Below are 24,276 nucleotides of genomic sequence, written 5' to 3' on the forward strand. Positions count from 1 at the left end.
TGGGGCCAGCTGCTCAGAGCCGCCCGAGCAGCGGCCCATGCAGCTGGCCCCAGGGCCACCTGGGCAGTGGCTGATGCGGCTGGCCCTGAACTGTCCCAGCTGCTCAGGCAGCCCTGTGGTCAGTCACACCAGCTGCTGGAGACGCCATGGAGGTCCCGGAAAGTCACGTGCCTTATTTATGTGTTATAGACATTTGTTTATTTACATAATATGCTCAGTGGGTTTTTTGCTTGCTTGCTCACATCCTCATAGTATTTCCTGTCTTTCATCAGACAATAATGTCTTCTTCCCAGTAAATTAAAACGTAAAATGCATTTAAGTGCATGCCGAACCCCATTGTCCACATCTAATATTCTGTGTGTGTTTGTGCTTTGTAGGAACAGTGAAAAGTATTGAGGCTATTTGAATAGAATTTGGGATGTGTCTTTGCCATGCCAGGCGTGCATTACAGTATAACAGAAGTCAAAGCCCTTTTACATCATGTTTTCAAATCCGTCACTCAGCTATTAGGAGCAGAGATTCTGATCATGATTTACTCTATTCTGAGGACTTGAGATTTTTCCAGCTGGTTTATGCTTTTTTGCAATGGTTGAATGTAATGAAAAGATGACCTTACTCCTTTGGTACAGAGGTTCTGATGCTGACACAGTCCTCACCTCTGACTATCTGACCCTTTCTTTTGGCTTGGCAGATGTTTATTGTGCTGTCTGAATCAGGCTGCAGGAGGATTCTTTCCCCATTGTACAGTGAACACGGTACATGTACAATACAACATGGTGGAATAGAGCATCTCTCATTCAAACTGTATCTCAGACCACGTCAAAGTGCTAAATAATGTAATTGCCACCTTAAATAATAATAGCAGAGGGAGAGAGAAATGAAGAATAAGGGAGAAAATACATGTTTTCAAATCAGAGCTGGAGAGAGTTGGACAGTGGATGAGAGAAAGAAAGGAAAGCTGCCCACGTAGGAATCGAGACTAAAGCTTCAGATGAGAAAGCTTTCACAAAATAGTGCATAGATAGTGGGAATGGATAGAGAGGAGGCTAATGCTGGATGTACAGAGGGAGCAGAGGAAATGAATAAATATAGATTATGGATCTCTGGGAAGAAAGAGCTTGATAGTTCTTTGGACTGAGGAATATTTTAGTAAAAAAATTACCATTGTAAATATTTCCTATATCGATGTCTAACTCCAGTTAAACGTACGCACTTGGGGCTTTTTCCAAGGCAAAATATTAGGGGTTAAAGTTTCAGAACTTTGGGCCTGGTTCTTCTCTCATCCTGGTTTTACACCAGTGTAACTACTAACTTAAATTGAATTGCTCCTGATTTACACAGGTGTAAGGGAGAGGAAAATCAAGCCCCTGACCTCTGTTTGTGCACATGCACTGCGTTGCAAAGCCCATTTGCAATTGACCCTCAAATGGGTTTGCTTCTTATGAAAATCTGCCAGTTTCATGCACAAAAACTACCTGTAAATGATTACACACACAAAGTTGTGCATGCATAAAAGAAAGGCAGGTGGAGGCCTCCTTTGAAAGGCTACATATAAGAGCCACATACTTCTCTAGATCACATTTTGAATGTCTACAGCATTTGCCTCTCCCCCTCCTCCCATCCCGAAAGATCAAAGGAAGTCTGTGGACCTTAAGGTATTTAACTCAGAAGGAAGTCAATACTTTGTGTCACTTCAACAGTTAGGAAGTGCACTGTACTGTCCCCTTTGCATTTGAAGTGAAACTGGCAATTTTGAGCAATTTCACAGAGGAAATGAAAAGATTAATGGAATGGAAAGTACAGAACTGTTCAATTGAAGAACGACTAACCATCTGATTGACATGAATGAAAGCAAAAAATAAAATAAAAACAGCCGTGGAAAATGCTTATTGTTTTTCAGGTTCTAGGGGACTATTTAATAAAAACAAACAAAAAACTTCACACAGATTCAAGCACCAAAGAGAAATTAATCTCTGCAGGGCTTCCCGGAGAATGAAGAACTATGGGAGGAATCAGAGTGACTGGCATTTCAATGCTGCTGTCTAGTGATGTAGAAACTAGTTTTTTGCCTGACTGCTCAGACCCTAGAGCAAACTACTCGCAGAGAAGAAACAGACAAGACATGCATTAAAGAAAAGCTCTGAGATAACACTAGTGAAATAAAAAGAACGAGGAGTCCTTGTGGCACCTTAGAGCCTAACAAATTTATTTGGGCATAAACTTTTGTGGGCTAAAACCCACTTCATCGGATGCATGCAGTGGAAAACACAGTAGGAAGGTATATATATATATAGAGAGAGAACATGAAAAAATGGGTGTTGTCATACCAACTATAACAAGAGTAATCAATTAAGGTGGACTATTATCAGCAGGAGAAAAAAACTTCTGTAGTGATAATCAGGATGGCCCATTTCAAACAGTTGACAAGAAGGTGTGAGTAACAGTAGGGGAAAAATTAGCATGGGGAAATAGAAATACCCATTTTTTCATATTCTCTGTGTATTTTCCACTCCATGCATCCGATGAAGTGGGTTTTAGCCCACGAAAGCTTATGCCCAAATAAATTTGTTAGTCTCTATGGTGCCACAAGGACTCCTCGTTCTTTTTGCTGATACAGACTAACACGGCTACCACTGAAACCTGTCACTAGTGAAATAGCGAGTTTTCTTCAACATCAAAGGCCAAATTCAGCTCATCTGATTCCTGTGGGTATTCCCATTGAGGCCAGCGGAACATGAGTAAAGGGAGCAGAATTTGGCCCATAGTTAGCATGTATGCACAGTGTTTAGTATTCTGCTTTCAGTACTGACTGCAAGGTTGGCTTTTTTTCAAAATCCCAGTTTTAATATCTGTTCCTCGTACATTTCATCTTCTTCCCCTCCCTCTATTGGCTTCAGAGCAGGGAGCCCAAACTTCTGTGGTAGTTGTATTAATATTATTAACCCTGTTTATTACAGTAATGCCCAAGGACCAGCCAAGAATGGGGGCCCCATTGTGCAAGGCGCTGTATAACACAGAGTGGTAGATGGCTCCTGCCTCAAAGGGTTAACAGTCTAACTAGATTAATAGACAGGATGGGGGAAAGGGGTAGAACACACAAGCAGAGTGACTGATGTGGTGGCAGCAAACATGATGTTCCACAATTTTTTGGGAGTGGGTTTAGTTAGGAGAGGATCTGCTAAATGGCAAGGCCATGAAAGTGGGGGTGAGACTGGACAGGGAAGAAGAGAGTAAAAGGGCAGGTGCGAAGTGAAGCTCAGATGAAGAGACTATGAGGGCGGGGGAAGGAGAAGATTGGAGCAAACAGCCAATCAGCACAGAGCAAAGGAACTCCAGTCCAACCTGCAGAAAGTTCTCTGAATCTCCCTGCTTTGGCTGCTTCTGCAGCTGCTCCAACTGGCTCAAGTCTCCGGCTGGTTTCTTTCTGCAGTTTTCCCCCAGGCATGTAGTGGAGGAAAGGTGAGGCACCATCTGATACATAATTTTCCCAGAGAGCTGGGGTCTACCCTGCATACTTCTGGGTCCAGGGAGGGACTGCTGAAGGAACAAGTGACCATGGCTGTACCCCATTTTACTCCCTTCCCCCCAGTGTAGCAGTCCCTACTTTGGCTGCTCCTACCCACTGCAAACTCTGGCTGGTATCCCTCTGCAATTTTTCGTCAAGACCACATGGTGGGTGGGTAAGGAGACAACACCTGGGTCCTGTTGCCCCAGTGTGTGTGTGAGGGGAGGGAGGGTCTCTCATGCACTGTTCTGGGTCCAGGGGTGCTGGGAAGAGGGGTGGCCCTGGCTTGGCCCTATTTTACACCCTTCCCCTGCCTATCACCACCTGCATCAGCACCCATTACATAGGCAAAGCTCTGCAATTACACATGCAGTACAACATTTGCATGCACAAATAAGGCAGGTGAAACTGTAATTGCACTTGATATGCATGCACAGATCCTGGCTTGTACATGCTAATTCCAAGATTTGTCCCTGATGAAAGCAAAGATGATAGTCAAGTTCTTGGCGTGGATAGTAGGGAGGATGTTAGTTTTGTCAGCTGTAAAGGAGAAAAGAAGGGGGATTTTGGGTTGAAAGATTGAGCTGGCTTTTGTTGAGCTTGAGATAACAGTGAGCTCTCAAAACTGGGAGATGTCAAAGACAGTGAGGGATTGGAAACTGAAGTTAAAAGACAGAGGTCAGAGTATGAAATGTACATCTCAGAGTCATAAACATAAAGATGATCGCTGAGCTCTTGTGAACAAATGAGGTCACCCAATGATGGAGAAAAGTGTAGGGAGCAGAGGAGGGGACCAAGAGCCACAACCTTGGGGGAAAGGAAAAGGAGGTAGAGCATCAAGAAGAGATGGTGAAAGAATGGTCTAGAATCCAACAAAAACCGTAGAGGTTAAATCCCATTAGCAATTACTCTAAACCAGTCAGTCCCGCAAAATAAAGTGTTGCTTTTACACAAATGAGAAGCAATGGAAGTGTGAGTATTTCCTAGTGCATGGCTGGTTCCTGTAATGGGGCAGATTTCTGCTGTCCTGATCAACAATGCTTTCAAATTGGAGAAGACAAAAATCAGTAGAAAATATTCTACTTTTAAAGACTTTCTCTTCAAAAGAGAGAGAGAGAGAGATGCTGATCTCAAAGGAAAAATCCATATACTAAAACCAGCACAAAATTTAATAGGACTGACAACCTTTACACAGTTGTAAGCAGTGTAGTTGTAGCCTTGTCAGTCACCAGATATTAGAGAGACAAGGTGGGTGAGGTAATATTAGAGAGACAAGGTGGCCCAATTTCTGTTGGTGAGAGAGAGAGAAGCTTTCCAGCCACATAGAGCTCTTCTTCAGGTCTGGGAAAGGTACTCTGAGCCTGGCAGCTAAATGCAAGGTGGAACAGATTGTTTAGCATTAGTAGTTTGCACATATTCTAAAAGATTATTCAAGGTAGAGTGGCCCATTAACACCTCTGCAATCAGGGGTTAGTGGATTACAGATTGTTCTAATAACCCATTGTTGTCTGTAACCTACTAAAACAAGAAATTTATTTAACAAAGAACAGAGATTGGAGAAAAAGTGAATAGAATTAACAGAAAAATGGTTACATATAAAGTAAAATCATAACACACTTTCTAGAGACTAAGATAAAAACTATCAAGACATTCCCCTGCCTCATAAAGGTTAGCTCAGCCAATGGTTCTTTCCCAGTGTCAAACAGCCAGACCGGCTGTAATCCTCCATTCATAAAACAAACCAACTGGCAACTTGTTCCCTCAGTGAAGGATAACTTGGTGAACTTCTTGTGATGGGGTGGACTAGGCTGAGAGGTCCCCTGCTGGAGGCCTCAGAGTCCTGCCACACTTGTCCCAAGTAAGGAGCAGTGGAGAGGTCTTCCAAGTAGGCTACAGTGGTTGCAGGAGAAGCAGCTATCAGGGCCTATAAAAAGGAGCTACAGAGCCAGAGCCAGAGCAGTTCCTTATTAGAGCTGGAGGAGCATGGATGTTGAAGCTGGTTGAGGGTATGGCAGAACAGTGGACAGCCCAGTGCTAGTAGGCACCAAGGGAGCAAGGAAAAGCTCCTGGGCCTGAGCTTAGACGAGCCCTGAGCTAAGGGTAAGGCATCGGTGAAGGCTGGGGCCCAAAGTAGTGGGTGGGCCCGGGTCCTCTCCACTCCTCATAGGCCACAGGGGAAGGGCCTACAATTGGACATCAGTAAACCCCCCAGAAAGGGACTGAACTGTCAGAAGGCTCAGCTGAATACTGGGGCAAAACAAACTAAGAGGGCAAAACCATTGCCTCCAGGGAGGAGACCTGGTAGTACAACCCGATGGCAGGCCTGGGACTGGTTTAAAGACCACAGACATACCCAACCAGAGGGGGCGCGCGTGAGAGATGGGTGCCGACCCCGTTACACCTCTGTATCCCACATATAATTCCAGTGACCCATTGTCTTCACTTGTAAACAGGGAAACTCCCCCACTGCTTGTTTTTTCCTTTCTAGAATCTTCCCTGGAGGCTTTGCAATCACTTGATTAGTATTGTGCTTAGACTGTAAATAGGTGTTCATTGTGAAGTATAGTGCTCAATCTACATATAACCAGACAGGTGTCGATAAGTGTCTCCTGCCTGGAAGAAAGCTGTTTTTCATCTTCAGGTGACCAGCCCCAACTCACAGACCTTAAGAGCATAATTTTCAGTATCTATACATAACTCATTTCATATTATCTGTACATAACCCCTTACATGTTATCCATCCATACCTTTTTCATTGATTGATGATCAGTGTGACACAAGCTTTCAGTAAAGACTTTACATGATACCCTTCGGCAAACTAGTATGTAGGTACCAGAGCTAAGGGATCCCTTTGTAACCTGTATGCCAGATGGCATTAAGGTGTCCCTGTGTCACACCATAGAATTGTATTCACTGATTCTTGCACCTAGAGTATATCCTTCAGGTAGAGTTCCAGTCTTAAAGTATCCAATCTTATAGTAACTCACAGGGCTGTTATGAGGCATAATTAATATTTATAAATTAGCTGTTTGAGTAAATGCTGTATAAATTCATAGATGCCAAGGTCAGAAGGGACCACTTGTAAGCATCTCTTCAGCATCTCCTGTATAACACAGGCCATAGAACTTCCCTGAAACAATTCTTCTTTGAATTAGAGCAGATCTTTCAGAAAAATGTCCAGGCTAAGTTTTAAAAACTGCTAGTAAATTGTTCCAATGGTCAAATCATCCTTACTGTCAAAAAGTATGCCTCATTTCCATTTGGAACTTGTCTAGTTGCAAGTTCCAGCCCGTGGATAATAGATTCCCTACTTGACTGAAGAGCAAATATTTGTTCCCCATATAGACACTTATAGACTGCGATCAAGTCATCCGCTAATCTTCGCTTCGTTAAGATAAATGAATTGAACACCTTGAGTCTTTCACTGTAAGGCATGTTTTCCTACCCTTTAATCATTCTTGTGGCTCTTCTCTGAACCATCTGCAATTGAGCAAAATCCTTCTTAAATTGTGGACACCAGAAACAATTACAGTATTCCAGCAGTGGCTGCACCAGTGCCAAATACAGAGGTAATATGACTTCACTATTCCTACTCAAGATTCCCCTGTTTATGCATCTAAAGATCATGTTAACTCTTCTAGCCACAGCATTGCATTGGGAGCTCATGTTCATCCAATTATCCACCATAATCCCCAAAATTGGGCTGTAGTCCACGAAAGCTTATGCTCTAATAAATTTGTTAGTCTCTAAGGTGCCACAAGTACTCCTGTTCTTCTTTTTGCGGATACAGACTAACACGGCTGTTACTCTGAAACCCATAATCCCCAAGTCTCTTTTCAGAGTCACTGCTTCCTAGGATTGTTTATCATTATTTGTTTGTTTATTATTTGGGAAATTCAAGGAAAGAGTAACTTGAAGATTTGTTTGGGTTTTTTGTTTTTTTGTAATTGCTTGATTAATTTCTCTTATTGTGGACTGAAAAAATGAGCTTTTGGTGGAAACTTGAAAGAGAGGATTGGTGATTTGGCAAATCAAGATGTGGGAAGCTTTCCATGCAAGGGGTTGGGCATGGGGAGGGGAGTGGAAGAATGAGATGAAGGGAACATCAAGGGTAGAACAGAAGGGACCAACAAAATAAGAAATGAGAGCAAAAATGCAGGGTTGTATATACGCTAAAAAGGGAGGACAATAAATGTAATAGTGATACAGTGATATATAGGGAATAAATGGACAATTGTTAATTATGACACCAATAAAAGTAATAATAAAAATGCTAATGACAATAATTTATTTGTATGACGGGGTTGGTTGTGATGGCAGAGGGCAGGGCTCAACAGCCATCGGGCTCATTTCTGGTTTATGTCTTATGGTCCTAAAGCTGATGCTTCAGGATTTTATCTGGCAACCTGCAGGGGTCAGAAAGGTATTTTCCCCCAATGTATTCTGCAAGGGTTTTTTCTTTAATCTTCTTCTTCCTCTGAAGCATCAGGGATGGCCACAGCTGGAGATGGGACATTGGGCAGGGTGGGCCAGGGCTCTGAGTTGGTGCTGAACATTCCCTTTTTTGGGTGTTTGGCTGGCTGGTTCTTGCTCACATGCTCAGGGTTTAACTGATGGCAATCGGTGGGGTCGGGAAGGAATTTTTTCCTGGATTAGATTTGCAGTGACCTTGGGGATTTTTTTTTTTGCCTTCCTCTGCAGCGTGTGGGTGCGATGACTTGTGAGGATTATCTGGGTATATCTCACCTAATCATTTCTCTTCTATTGCAGGGGCCTCAAACAGAGGCACATTGGTCCCTCTTGTTCTATGCGTATGACACATAATAGTCTAGTCTCCTGTGGGTCTCATTTACTTTGGTCTAAGATTGATTATTGGGTTTTAGTCTGCGGGTGCTGGGTGATGTTGGTGTCCCATGATGTACAAGAGATCAGACTAGATGATTTGGTGGTCCTACTGGCCTTAAATTCTATTACTCTATTTGCTGACCAACACGATCTATTCTATTCTGTTCTGTTCTGTTCTGTTCAGGTTCTTATACTGCTCTCATCACTGTAGTATCTGAGCACTTTCCAGTAGAATACTAAGCAACAACATGACTAACATCTGTCACGTTTGTTCTCTCATCCTCTCCCCAGGGGGAGAATTGTGTGTTCAGTGCAGAGTTTGATTTTGGTAGGTTTGTTTTTGTTTGTTTGTTTTGGGGGGTTATGTACATATTGCTCTGTATTTATATTAGAGAAGGGAAATCAAAGAAACGCACTCTGCATTTAGCATGGAAGGCAGTGGGGTTAGTTTCTCCCACACAGACAGGCTTTATCTTTATTGTAGAAAGTTCCATTGTGCCACAATTGTCCATCTTGTTCTTCATCCCCGAGCTTTAGGTTCTTTTAGATATCCTGGGCCCAGGCCATTGAATTAATCATTATTTTCAAGGCACACCTTGAATTTGACTCCAATCCACAAAGGACTATAGCAAAAGTGGTGAATTCTTCAGGTTATGATGCTGAAACAAGAAACAGAGCAAACTATTACTACTCCTTGAGAGACAGTCCCTTCCTGGGGTCTTATGTAGGCCTAAACTATCCTCTGCTTGGACCGGTGTTTAAATACTACAGTTTGGACCTTAGGTCAAAATGCATTATTTAGGGTGGAACAAAGGAGTGAGAGGATGAAATTAAGAACATGGAAAATTAGGCAAAATATAAAGAACAACTTCATAAATTTTAAGGCCAGAAGGGACCACTATGATCATCTAACTTGTCTCCAACATAACCTTTAGCCATAGAAATCCCTGCACCCCAGTGATTCCTGTCTGTGGAACAGACTTCCAAGAGAGGTAGTGAAAGCCCCTTCCCCCAGGACATGTTAAAACTAGACTGGACACAGCTCTAGATCAGGTACTATAGGGAACAATACTGCCTTGGCAGTGAGGTGCACTATAGATACTCTAATAGGTCCTTTCTGTTTCTAATTGGTTCTATGTCTGTATCTATGGTTCTATGATACCAAGATTGAAGTTTGGGTCGGAACAGCTTCTGGGTTGTGTATGTCTGTTTCCTTGGTTATGCACAAATTAAAAAAAATACAAAAAATATTTGTCACCATTTTGTGTTATACAACCACTCACTGTCTTTGAATTTCTCTGACCATAGCTAGAAACTACCAGCACCATTACCAGAACTCCGTATAATGTTGCTAACATCATTGATGATGATGTTATCCAAAATAAAGAACTAGAAAAACCAGCAGGTGTTTTGAATATTGCAGCACTACAATGCAGCAAAATATCTCTTCCCTCCCCCTACCCCCCTCGCCCCATCCAAATGTAAACTGAACAAGCTCACTGTGCCTGCCCTGTACATCTAGGAAATAATATGTAGAGCTACAAATAAAAAAGATTAACTCACACATACTGAGACATGAGACTGAATAGTACTTTGTAGTTGGGGTCCCATCCCATGAGGTGCTGAGAACATCAAATAGAATCATAGAATATCAGGGTTGGAAGGGACCTCAGGAGGTCATCTAGTCCAACCCCCTGCTCAAAGCAGGACCAAACCCCAACTAAATCATCCCAGCCAGGGCTTTGTCAAGCCTGACCTTAAAAATCTCTAAGGAAGGAGACTCCACCACCTCCCTAGATAACCCATTCCACCCTCCTAGTGAAAAAGCTTTTCCTAATATCCAACCTAAAGCTCCCCCACTGCAAATTGAGACCATTACTTCTTGTTCTGTCACCTGGTACCACTGAACAGGCCTCACCAATGCCGAATAGAGGGAAACGATCACGTCCCTCGATCTTCTGGCAATGCTCCTACTTATACAGCCCAAAATGCCGTTAGCCTTCTTGGCAACAAGGGCACACTGTTGACTCATATCCAGCTTCTCGTCCATTGTAACCCCTAGTTACATGCGTCTGACAGAGTGGGTATTCACCCATGAAAGCTTATGCTCCAATACGTCTGTTAGTCTATAACAGGGGTAGGCAACCTTTCAGAAGTGGTGTGCCGAGTCTTCATTTATTCACTTTAATTTAAGGTTTCACGTGCTGGTAATACATTTTAACATTTTTTTTAGAAGGGGTCTCTCTCTAAGTGTATATTATATAACTAAACTATTGTTGTATGTAAAGTAAACAAGGTTTTCAAAATGTTTAAGAAGCTTCATTTAAAATTAAATTAAAATGCTGATCTTACGCCGCCAGCCTGCTCAGCCCGCTGGGTGGGGGCTGGGGGGTTCAGGGCAGAGGGCTGGGGTGTGGGGGGGTTCAGGGCAGAAGGCTGGGGGGTGTGGAGGTGCAGGGCAGAGGGATGGGGCTGTAGGGGTGCAGGGCAGAGGGATGGGTGTGTGTTGGGGTGGGGAGGTGCAGGGCAGAAGGCTGGGATGCTCGGCTCGTGGGGGTGCTCGGCTCGTGGGGGTGCTCCCAGCCCCCTGCCCTGAGCGGCTCATGGCAGGGGGCTGGGAGGGATATGACCTGTTCCACCCCCTTCCCCCAGGCTCCGTCCCTACCTCTCTCTGCCTCCTCTACGGAGCAGCCAGCACGCTGCGCTCGGCTCTGCTCCTCTGGGAGGAGGAGGGGCCGGAATGCACCACGTTGTGAGAAGAAACGGGAGGGGGGGGAGCGTGGCTGCCGCAGGACCAAGCTTCTGCGTCCTGCCCCCGCAGGGGAGAGCGGTGGGCGGGGGGGCTGAGTGGGGCCGGGGGCCGGGACCCTCCCCCCACCGCTGTCCCCTGCGGGGGCAGGAGGCAGAAGCTTGATCCTGCGGCAGCCAAGCTTCCCCCTCCCCCTTCTTCCCACAGCGTGGTGCTTTCCGGCCCCTCCTCCTCTCAGTGGGCAGCAGCGTGCCACTCAGAATCAGCTCGCGTGCCGTGTTTGGCACGTGTGCCGTAGGTTGCCGACCCCTGGTCTATAAGGTGCCACAGGACTCTTTGTCGCTTTTTACAGATCCAGACTAACACGGCTACTCCTCCGATACTTGTAACCCCTAGGTCCTTTTCTGCAGAACTGCTACCTAGCCATTCGGTCCCTAGTCTGTAACAGTGCATGGGATTCTTCCATCCTAAGTGCAGGACTCTGCACTTGTCCTTGTTGAACCTCATCAGACTTCTTTTGGCCCAATCCTCTAATTTGTCTAGGTCCCTCTGTATCCTATCCCTACCCTCCAGCGTACCTACCACTCCTCCCAGTTTAGTGTCATCTGCAAACTTGCTGACAGTGTAGTCCATGCCATCCTCCAGATCATTAATGAAGATATTGAACAAAACCGGCCCCAGGACCGACCCTTGGAGCACTCCGCTTGATACTGGCTGCCAACTAGACATGGAGCCACTGATCATTACCCGTTGAGCCTGATGATCTAGCCAGCTTTCTATCCACCTTGTAGTCCATTCATCCAGCCCATACTTCTTTAACTTGCTGGCAAGAATACTGTGGGAGACCGTATCAAAAGCTTTGCTAAAGTCATGGAATAACATGTCCACTGCTGACTGTTCCTGATCACTTTCCTCTCCTCTAAGTGCTTCAGAATTGATTCCTTGAGGACCTGCTCCATGATTTTTCCAGGGACTGAGGTAAGGCTGACTGGCCCGTAGTTCCCCGGATCCTCCTTCTTCCCTTTTTTAAAGATGGGCACTACATTAGCCTTTTTCCAGTCATCTGGGACCATGAGTTTTCAAAGATAATGGCCAATGGCTCTGTAATCACATCCGCCAACTCCTTTAGCAACCTCGGGTGCAGTGCATCTGGCCCCATGGACTTGTGCTCATCCAGTTTTTCTAAATAGTCCTGAACCACTTCTTTCTCCACAGAGGGCTGGTCGCCTCCTCCCCATGCTGCGCTGCTCAGTGCAGTAGTTAGGGAGCTGACCTTGGCAAAAACAGAGGCCAAAAAAGCATTAAGTACATTAGCTTTTTCCACATAGTCTGTCACTGGGGTGCCTTCCTTATTCAGTAAGGGGCCCACACTTTCCTTGACTTTCTTCTTATTGCTAACATACCTGAAGAAATCCTTCTTGTTACTCTTAACATTTCTTGCTAACTGCAACTCCAAGTGTGATTTGGCCTTCCTGATTTCACTCCTGCATGCCTGAGCAATATTTTTATAGGCCTGTACTACACAAATAGGAATTGAAGGTGCTCAGTTCTTCTAAGCATACATCTTTACTGAACATTAGTGACAGTGGCATGTAGCTACATGCTGCAGAGAAAAGGAAGCTGTGGTCACACTGCAGCGTGTAGCTACATGTGTCAGTGAAAGGCTCTGGTGGGAGGGGGGCAAAGTCGAGAACATTGTGGGTACATACATGCGTACATGCAATAGGTTTCAGGCATGTCTTTATTCGTCTAAGCCATGCCTTACCATCTACACTGTTACTTAGACTCATGGTTTTGGGGCTATACACCTTCATAAGATGTGTGCAGTATAGATGTTTCTTTAGAAGTTGTGATAAATAAAGTGGGGGATAGCTCCCTTTGATGGACACCCAGCCAGCCAGTTAGCTGTAAAATCCCTCTTGGTAGCTGTTCTTTACTTGCTTTACCTGAAAAGGGTTAAAAAGTCCCCCAGGCCAATGGGGGCTGCGGGAAGTGGCGCGGGCCGAGGGATGTGCTGGCCATCCTTCCCACAGCCCCCATTGGCTTGGAGCGGTGAACCGTGGCCAATGGGAGCCACGATTGGCTGAACCTGCGGACGCGGCAGGTAAACAAACCAGCCCAGCCCGCCAGGGGCTTTCCCTGAACAAGCGGCGGACCGGCTTTCAGAACCACTGCCCCAGGTAAAGAAAAAAAAGAAAGTGGGCACCTGACCAAAAGAGCCAATGGAAGATAGAACTTTTTAAAATTGGGAAAGAAACTTTCCCTCTGTCTGTTCTCTGGGCTGGAGATAGAGCAGCCATGCTATAAGCAATTTAAGCCAGGTACAGTCATAAATCATCAGATCATGCCTAGAACTACTTATCTGAACTCCAAATGGGTAAGAAGATAAGAATGTTTAGCTAAATGTGATTAGGGTTATTTCTTTTATTTCTTATTGGCTAGTGGACTCCTCTGTGCTAACCCCAGATGCTTTTGTTTGCTTGTAACCTTTAAGCTTGTAACCCCCAAGAAGCTCTTTTGGGTGCTTTATTTTTGGAATTGCTCTTTTAAAATCTAGCAAAAGCCTAAGTTCCAGATGTATTTTCTTCCTTTTTGTTTTTAATAAAATTTACCTTTTTTAAGAACAGGATTGGATTTTTGGTGTCTTAAGAGGTTTGTGCTTGTTGTTTCATTAGCTGGTAGCCCCAGCTAATTTCCTTTGTTTTCTTTCTCAGCTCTTCCCTGGAGGGGTGTGTGTGTGTGTGTGTGAAAGGCCTTGAGGGTACCCCACAGGGAGGAATTCCCAAGTGCTCCTTCCTGGGTTCAAAGGGTTTTTGTTATTTTTTTGCATTTGGGTGGTGGCAGCATTTACCAAGCCAAGGTCAGAGAAAAGCTGTAACCTTGGGAGTTTAATACAAGCGTGGAGTGGCAAATATTAATTTTTAAAATCCTTGTGGGTCCCACTTCTGCATTGGGTGTGACAGAGTTGGGATTCAGCCTTGACAGAAGTACTCTGTACCTCATAGGATCAGGCCCTTAATTTGTCCTTTTTCCTCATGAGCAATCTATCCATTTTGACTTTTCAGTGTTTTAAATGAAAACAAGACACATTTTGTTAATAAAATGTGGTATAAACTGATGTACAGGTTTCCCCACTGGCATTGCCATCATTGCAGCATAATCATTCTTCAAAGTATTGTATACCTTTAATGAGTTTGCAGTTAATGGCTCTTCCCCAATATCAGTCACCTTCTGTGATTGCTATTTCAGATTGGGAGGGGGTGGGAGAATCATGGCTAGAGGCTGAATTTACAATATAAATTAACAGCCAACTAGACCTACTGTAGATGATTAATTTATCTTTGATTATAACTGTGCACTGAGTGAGAAAAAATTAGCTTCTTTGATTTGTTGGCACAATATGGGTTTGGGAAATGGCCACAGGAAGTTGAAACTAAAATGAAATTACATTTATTGAAATGCAAAGCATGCAAAAGTTGATGGAATTTAGATTATGAGGAAGAAAAGAGCTTTAAATGGCCCTTCAGAACGTGGTGAAAATTTGCTTAAAGACCCATGACAAATGACATTGGGTTGATTATTTTGACTTGATAAGGTTAAGGTTAACAGGGGGCCGGCAAAGAAGGCTGTTAGTACTTCTTTTTTTCAATTTTTTTCAACTATTAGTTGACAACACGCAGCTTGGAAATAATATCTCCTACGGTAATTAAAATTAATCTTGTTGACTTCTTATCTGATTGAAGTAACATTTACTTCAGCAAAAAGTAACATTTTAAATTGACAACAATTGCTAGAGTGCTACCCTTCTGTTGAACATACAGAGGTAGAAGCAGGTATCTAGTTGGCATATAAAATTCTTCAGTTCTTGTCTTAATCTGCTTTTTAGTGTTTACATAAGCTGTTAAATAGCTTCCATGTTCTACCATCACAGTGACTCCATTTCTATGGGGACAGAAGTGATTGTTCTACATGTATACTTAAGGAAACGAGTTCTGGTCTTTACTAAGGCAAAGCTTATGCGGAGCAGAGGGAGACAGAGTAAAATTTCCAGTGCATCAATGTAACTTAATAGTCCTATTTGCAAAACTGCCTGTTTCCCTTGAATGTGACTTGGGAGCTTTTGAAAAAATTACCTAAAGTTCATGACTTGTATTTATATAGGTCAGGGGTAGGCAACCTATGGCACACGTGCCAAAGGCGGCACGCAAGCTGATTTTCAGTGGCACTCACACTGCCCGGGTCCTGGCCACCAGTCTGGGGGGGGCGCTGCATTTCAATTTAATTTTAAAAGAAGCTTCTTAAACATTTTAAAAACCTTATTTACTTTATATACAACAATAGTTTAGTTCTATATTATAGACTTATAGAAAGACACCTTCTAAAAACATTAAAATATATTACTGCACGCGAAACCTTAAATTAGAGTGAATAAATGAAGACTCGGCACACGGCTTCTGAAGGTTGCTGATCCCTGATATAGGTCCTTCTGTGACCTCTCTTGGTATCACGTCCTGCCACTGCAACTAATGTCATGGAGAGTTCCCTAGTTTTGGAATTAATATCCCTCTGCAAGGACAGTCACATTTGAGGGGAGCCAAGCAGGGGTTGCTCACCTCTTGTGCAGAACAGAGCTCTGGCCTGCAGGGGCTCCCTCATGGCAGTGGGGATAAGGCAGTCAGTAGTGATGGGGTCAGACTATCATCCACTCTCCAGAGGGTCAGTCACAGCTTCTCCAGTTCTCCACCTCACAATGGGGCGTGTTGGCACCATAAAGAGCTGCTTCAGCCGCTGACTTTCAGTATGAGTTGTGGATGCTTAGCATGTGCTCAGGAGCTGGCCCAGAGTTGTCATGAGAATATTGTATGGAGGGAGTGTGTTTATATATATGTGTGTATACAGGTACTCACTGTGTGTCAGAGTATAAGAATAAAATGGCAAATCAAAAACTCAGTGGAACTGCAGTAGAACTGACAGAACAATTCTGAACCTTAAACTAATAAAGAAAAAGTCTTAGGCCGGTATGCCGTGTAAAACATCAGTGGCAATTCTTTGATGCCTGCCCTGTTTTTAGTTAGATGACTTATCTAAACAGGCTCTGAATGCACCCTTGCATGTCTTTTTCTGTTGCCTATTTTCAGATGTCACAAACTCCTCTACAGCAGGTATAGCATATGTTTAAGATCTGAAACAATGCTAAAAAGTGTTCTTACCAGCCTGCAGTGTATTAGAATTTAAGTTTCCAGAATAGTGACTCAGTTTTGTTTCTTTTATTATAGGCTAAAGGTTCTTCAGGTATAACATCGGGCACCCAGAAGAAAGTAAAGAGGACTCTACCCAACCCACCTCCAGAAGATGCTACCACAGGGACACAGTCAGCATTCACTACTGTGGGGTCAGTTTCACGCAGAAGGATCTGTAGAACCAACACCATGGCCAGAGCTAAAATTCTCCAGGATATAGACAGGGAATTGGATCTGGTCGAACGAGAGTCAGCCAAGCTTAGGAAGAAGCAAGCAGAGCTAGATGAGGAAGAAAAAGAAATAGATGCCAAACTGCGGTACTTGGAAATGGGCATCAATAGGCGGAAAGAAGCCTTGTTAAAGGAAAGAGAAAAGAGAGAGCGTGCCTATCTCCAAGGAGTAGCAGAAGAACGTGATTACATGTCAGACAGTGAAGTTAATAATACCAGGCCTACTAGAATGGAAGCCCAGCATGGCTTGGAAAGACCACGAACTGCACCACAGACAGAATTTGATCAATTCATGCCACCGCAGACCCAGCCAGAAACTCAGTTTGCTCCCCCTACAAGCCCTTATACACAATATCAATATTCTTCTCCTGCTCTCCCTACCCAAGCACCAACTCAGTATACACAACAGTCACATTACCAACAGCAGCAGACTTTATATCATCAACAGGTTTCACCCTATCAAACCCAGTCAGCCTTCCAGCCTGTGGCAACCATGTCCTTTACTCCCCAAGCTCAGCCTCCACCAACCCAACAGTCATCATATCAACTCCCATCACAAATGATGGTGATACAGCAAAAGCCAAGGCAAACTGCATTATATTTGGAGCCTAAGATAACATCAAACTATGATGTGATTCGTAATCAGCCTCTCATGATAGCACCTGTTTCCACTGATAGTACTTATGCGGTTTCCCATCTTGGCAGCAAATACAATACCTTGGATTTAAGGATAGGGCTGGATGAGAGAAGCAGCATGGCGAGCAGCCCCATATCAAGCATATCTGCAGATTCATTCTATGCAGACATAGACCATCATCACACACCACGAAACTATGTGCTGCTGGATGATATAGGAGAGCTTACAAAGGGAACGGCAGCACTGAGCTCTGCTTTTAGCCTCCACGAGAAGGAGCTGACAAAAACCGATCGGCTTCTTCGAACCACCGAAGCCCGGCGAGCACAGGAAGTGACGGACTTCCTAGCACCACTGCAAACTTCTTCTAGATTGCATACTTACGTGAAAGCAGATGAAGATCCAATGGAAGATCCTTATGAGCTAAAACTTCTGAAACATCAGATCAAGCAGGAGTTCCGCAGGGGTGCAGAAAGTCTCGATCACCTTGCTGGCCTTTCTCAGTATTACCATGCAGATACCAGCTACAGGCATTTCCCCAAATCTGAGAAATACAGCATCAGCAGGCTCACACTTGAGAAACAAGCGGCCAAGCAGCTCCCAGCAGCCCTCCTCTACCAAAAGCAGTCAAAGCACAAGAAGGCTTTGATAGACCCCAAACTGTCAAAGTTTTCACCTATCCAGGAAAGTCGAGACCTTGAGCCTGATTATTCAAGCTATATGACTTCTAGTACTTCATCACTTGGGGGCATCGCCTCCAGGGCAAGGCTTCTTCAGGATGACATCACTTTTGGCCTCCGAAAAAATATCACGGACCAACAGAAATTTATGGGGCCAACACTGACATCATCCCTTGGAGCCAGCCTTGGGACCACACTAGGTCCAACAATGAGATCCACATTACAAGATGAAGTTGACAAGTCCTATAGTAGTGGCAGTAGATCCAGGCCCTCATCTAGACCCTCTTCAGTCTATGGACTTGATTTATCATTAAAAAGAGATTCCTCTAGCTCTTCTTTAAGACTGAAAGCTCAGGAGTCTGAACCATTAGATATTTCTTTTAGTCATGCAGCTCCCTCTGGAAGAACTAAACCTACAAGTCTACCTATTAGCCAAAGCAGGGGAAGAATCCCAATAGTAGCACAGAACTCAGAGGAAGAGAGCCCTTTAAGTCCTGTTGGTCAGCCAATGGGAATGGCAAGAGCTGCAGCTGGACCCTTGCCACCAATATCTGCAGATACCCGGGAGCAGTTTGGATCAAGCCATTCACTACCTGAGGTCCAGCAACATATGAGGGAAGAATCACGGACTCGCGGGTATGACCGGGATATAGCCTTCATCATGGATGACTTCCAGCATGCCATGTCAGACAGTGAAGGTAAACTAGGCCTCAGACTGCTATGTTACTCTCACAACACAAATCCTCATTTCTATGCATGTGTCTGATTTTTATCATCCTACAAGGACTTGTTCTTCTTTTTGTTCCTTTGTGCATCTTTTGTGTATCTCTCTTTTCTAATTTTGTTTTTGTTTTACTCTAAAAGCAGATTCTGGATGGTGCTTCGATACAATAGTACGCTCAAGTCATTTGTTGTTGTTTTGGTTTCCTTTTGGTTTGCTTGTGCATTTTCCTTTTTATTTGTCGGTGTCTATTTTTCTAACTGCATTATATAAATAGAATAATATGTATATAAAGTGTGCCCTATTTACTCTTCTCTTCTGTCCTTACATGGGGCTTCATACTTTGAAATTTGGTTGTTGGAGGTTTTTTTACACAGTTTCTCTTGAAAAATTGCTGACCTGGCCCCCAAAGTTTTAAAAACAGTTGAATCTTGTAAGAAAAACTGGATGCATAAAGTTTCATTTTGGGCTTCAAGAATCAGTAACTCAACTTCCTGAGGCACACAGAATTATAATTACACCTTACGAGCAATAGTATTGTGAGCTAAAAGTCGGTACTGTATATTAGAACCGTAGAGAGTTTACTGTGATAGCAAATGAACATTCTATATCTGGTCTGTTAAAATATATCTTGTCATGTGGACTTCTGTGCATTCAGAATTGTGATGATGTAAGAAAATTTATTGTTTAGATGGCACAAGGTAACCTCATTCATCAATAAACTTGCTTAAAATATTTCACTTCCATTGGTGGATTAACCAGCTTAACTGGTCTTATGTGGACCTTATACAGTACTTCTGCCAGATAAGCACAAGAGCTTATCTCACTTAGGTTCATGAGAAGGAACCCCTCTGATGTATTATAAATGGTGTAATTAAAAAGTGTTTCATTTAAATAAATACAGCAGAATGTTAAGCTGGTGTTAAGTACTAAATAACTGCAAATTATACATCCACTTGGTTTGACTCTAGTCAAATTTAATACATTTTAAAACTGTTTAAAAATCATAGTCGCTCTGAAAGAGAATGAAACGCACATGTTTAAGTTATCATCTGCTTTTCATTGTATGTGCTCCGTTAACTTTTCTTGTGTATATTTACTGCACAATAAAAAAAACCCAAAATTTTGCATGCACTATATTGTTTGTAAGTGACAATAATTACCGCAAAATAATAATTTGCATGATTGTGAAGTAGGCATGGTTGCTTCCTGTACTTATACATAACCCAAATTTATGATTTTGAAAAAGCATTGCTTCCCTTTGTTCATAAGCTGTATCATTTTGAATTCAAAGGGGAAATCTTGGTTTAGATGATGAATAACATTTGCTTTCCCTGTATTTGATCTCACACTATTGTAGACTGAGAAGCCGCAAGTCATTTTTCTATAAGTTTCTGTGCATTTTGCGGTCTGACCCTGAAGCTTTTATTTCAGGGCAAGTAGGCTTTTCATAATTAAGGGCCTGATTCTGCACGGTGCTGAGTATCTCTCTACTGTGCTGAGTGCCCTCAATTCCCAATGAAGGAAGATGGGAATTGAAGGCACTCAGCCCATCACAGGATGAGCTCTGCATAAAGGCTGTATGGAACGTCAGCACCTTCCATTGAAGTTAATTGAAGTTGCATAGGAGCTAAAGAGAGTGGGATTGGGCCCCAAATCCATATAAAAAGTTGGCCTTCCCTCTATTATTATGTAGTACATAAACAGATCATGTATAAAACCACAGTTGTTTATAATACTGCTCTACAGTTACATTATTTATTTGTGACAAATACTTATGATGTAAGGGATGGTTTTCATCTGGTTCTGAATATGATATATTTTTTAGACCTATTCTAACTCAGTTCACAACTTGTTCATTATTAGGCTGACCACATGTCCCTGGAAACAATTGCTGCCCCTTTTTTCTGAGCTTATCCCAATGGCCGCTTCATTTTTACAAATAACTTTGTTTTGTCCCATTTCTCATAAAGCCTTGCAGATTGGCCAGCACTAGGAGCTGTCAGTCAATGGAACTGGAGAAATTATTATTAAATAGAAAGCCTGCTGGCTCAAGTGCATGTGCACCAGCAGGACCACCCCTCAACCAGCCTGCAACATGATGACACCCAGCTTCTCCTCTTCTCCTGTTCCTAAACCTGTCCAGTGAGCCCTGTCACTCAAGTCCTTGACCCAGCCTTCTTGGTCCAGAGAGTCAAAAGTGGGTAGGAAGGAACAGGAGCAATGTCCTGGCAGAGGAAAGGAAGTAGTGGGATTCTATTTAATTTTCACCCTCCCATGGCTCACCAAACCCATCCCCTGTACAACCATATTCTCCCCCATGACAGGTGCCCTGGCTTTTCACATCCAAGATCTGGTACCCCCTCTCTGGAGGCAATCAACAAATAAATCTTGTTAAACAGGTGGCTCTCTACCATTCCTTTTATTGAAGACACTTTTTGGCTTACTAGTGCTTGACACTCCTGGATTTGGTGCCCTCTGGAATCATATGTAGCCATCAGACTTCCTGTGCAGCTTATGTATTATTCCTGCACAGTAAGGGAGCACATTCACACGCAGGAGTATTAATGATTATTTTATTTTTGAGTGCTTGGTGTTGCACCTGGCTTGAAGGAGTTCCAAAGCAAATGGACCAACCCAATCCCACACCCCTCAAAGTCAGTGGCAAAGCTCTTCTCTTTGGTGGATTGTCGTCTCTGTGGAAGAAATGTGTTTGAAGCTTGTGTGAGAGGAGGAGATGGGAGTTCTGAATGTAAGGGACACCGAGGAGAGAATGCATAAAGAAGAGAAGGGGAGAAGGACACATAGGGCATTGAGGAGGGTCTAGGCATGGATATGGTCTAGGCACCATGAAGAATAATAGGAGGAGGTGAGGACAGAGATGCTGGTAATGACAGAGTTGTTTGAGGGCCACAATGGTGGTGAAGCATGAACTTTATATGGGACTTGTGAGGAAGCTAGTGAAGGAATGGGTAGATGCTCTGATTGGATGTGGAAAATATAGGAGTAAGTCTGTGTGTGATATTAGGTGCAAATATGAATGGGATGTATGGGGTACCAACCAGAACCAAATAACTTGGTGGACGTGGGGAAATCCATACAACTTGGACATAAAGTAAAGAGGGAAAAGAGACTCGTTCCTTTGAACAGTGATGCAATGTTGTATAGGAATGACTAAAGCCTCATACAAGCACACTCTATGGTGCAGTCAGAAGGGTTGTCAGAGAAGAGTTATTGCGTATTGCGTAGCAAGCTCTGCTGTAAATTAACAATGCAACAAGAGTGCTGCACATTAACTGTCCATGTGGACCCTTCTGTCACTCACTAAAAGTTTGCTAGTGCTCTTTAATCTACTCCACTTTGAAATGAAAGCAGGTCAATGTGTAGGCGGGAACTTTTAGTGTGCGGTAGCAGAGTCCACACTGCCAGCTAATGTGTAGCAAGTTAATGCACTGTAGATTTAAACCTAGGTTGCTGCACACTTAACCCTTGCCTACACCTAAAATAAAGGTCTACCTACCTATTTTGCCCAGGATTGTGTAGTGTAGACATAACCAAACTCTTCATCTAAACAAGCCCAGAGTGTGGTGTTTTGGACAGTTACTTTGGAGTATTGCAACATATCTTCTGAGGGAAACCAGTTCCAATATAAAAGAGCTCACACTTTGTATTTTTTTAAAATCTGTCTCTTTGCATGGATGTGATTTCAATTAGTCCAGTCAGTCCTAATCAGAGTTGCAAAAATGACTTTTTTTTTCTTTTTTTTTAGCCAAAGAAAGCTGCCATTTCTTCTGTTAGAGGCAATTTTTCAGTACAAGTAATATGGAATACTGATTTTAAAATATCTTTGCTCCCTAAAAAGAGAGAGGTCTGTTTGAGTTTCTGTTAGTCTTAGGGAATGCCTATGCAATAGCAAATAGCAGACAGGAGTAGAAATGCAATTTCTGAGCCCAGACCATTTGTATGAGTAATATACGCAAATATATTTTAAAGTCATGCTATTTTTACACACTGTAGCAAATCATAAACCACAAGGTCAATATATCTTTTTTTAAATTGGGTACATAAGGTGGGACTCCAACTTCATCCTTAGACACCTAAATAAGTATAATAGTTTTCAAAAGTGCAAAGCACCCAACTGCGGGCATTGAAATCAGTGGGTGCTTAACACTTTCAAAAATCAGGTTATTTCTTTAGGTGCCTAGCTATGAATTTAGAAGTCTAATGTTAAACTTTTTTTTTCAAATCTTGGCCCTAAATTAGCTAAAATTATCCAATTATTTCCTCTCACATATGCCATAATGTTGAAAACTCCCTTCTTTATCATTTTTTTAAATTTTGAATAATTCCTACGCTGCTTTGTCAGCCATGAACTATGTTACATCTATACAGACCATCTATATATACTTGTGTCATAGAGCAATTGTGTTCTTGCTAAAGAGCTCATGGAAGTTTCCTAATTTGTAGTACAATTGCAAATGTTTTGATCAGGTCAAGTTCATTTACAATGAGTAGCCAAGAAATGTTATGTCCTGACCTCCATAAAACATAAAATCATTGCCCTGACCTCCATAAAAACCTTAGATTTTATCTTCTTTGGCCCAAAGCTGCCAGACATTGATTATATCCCATAGATTATTAAATATGTATGAAAATTTTAAGGCTCCAATCCTGCAAACTTTGTTTAATTTGATTAACATGAGTAGTTCCTATTGGTTACCTCTGAGAATTTAAATCCTAATGGTTCCCTTCTCAGCGAGATTTTCCCCCCTTTAATATGAGGCTATTAGTATTAATCCTATGGTAAATTTGGAAAACGTACCACTCAGATATGAGGAAATTCCAAAAGTCTGAGATGAACACTGATCTTTACCATGCCTCACTGGTTTAGAGCATATGGTCTTGTCTCCCCCTACTGATTTTCCCCATTGAGGATAAAGAACTTCTGCTTAGTGGCTGCAAATACAGGAGGCTTGTGGTCCTGAAGGTTCTGGGTTTGCATAGGTGGACACATGCTGACATGCTTTGTTACACACCGGCCATAAAACGCCTTGTCTCTGTAGACACCTCCATGCTGCCATTGCTGTTCTTTATAAGACCACCATGAATCTCAATTTTTTTTTATTTTTTCAAGCCACTAACAAAAAATATCCCAGGAGAGGAAGAAACTGGAGAAATTAAAGCAGTTACTAACCGTTAAGTGATCTAATATTTTTTTGATGCCGTGTTGGTTTTATTGAGGTCACTCTTACATAAAGCCTGATCATGCACTTAACAGTGTGAGAGGGGGACTGCTTTACCAGCATAGGGCCCCATTGACTTCAATGGGACTCTGTACAGGTGCAGTAGTCAGTCTGCGTGCTCTCTGTTGCAGGATCAGGGCCATAAGTTCTTATGCAGCCGAGGGTTTAAAATGGCTGCTCTCAAGATTCTCAGTGAAATTCCCAACTCCAATCAACCCACCCAACTGCATGCAAAATACCCAAATAATCAAACAAAAAGTTCACAATCGTTTCCTTTAAACTTGAAAAAAATCATAGAATTCATGACAGCTTTGATTGAAACACAGCTTGATCCATAAGCCTTCATATGGGATTCCACAAGCACGCTAGCTTTCTGAAGGGAGAAGGCCAGCAAAGATTATTTTAACTGTGTGAGAGAGTCTCTGTTTC

The 24,276-nt window shown here is 42.9% G+C and overlaps 1 protein-coding gene across 5 annotated transcripts in view; it reads left to right on the forward strand.

Annotated features, from left to right (window-relative positions):
* PCLO (piccolo presynaptic cytomatrix protein) overlaps positions 1–24,276 on the forward strand; it is a 522,605-nt gene that overhangs the window by 306,164 nt on the left and 192,165 nt on the right. For all 5 annotated transcript variants that reach the window (XM_042859416.2, XM_042859418.2, XM_042859417.2 and 2 more), the window contains exon 7: positions 16,376–18,581. In XM_042859416.2, the coding sequence (XP_042715350.2) occupies positions 16,376–18,581 (2,206 nt within the window). The remainder of the gene's footprint in view (positions 1–16,375; positions 18,582–24,276) is intronic.

Source organism: Chrysemys picta, chromosome 1 (assembly GCF_011386835.1).
Source record: "Chrysemys picta bellii isolate R12L10 chromosome 1, ASM1138683v2, whole genome shotgun sequence".
In the NCBI taxonomy this organism is placed as follows: domain Eukaryota; kingdom Metazoa; phylum Chordata; order Testudines; family Emydidae; genus Chrysemys; species Chrysemys picta.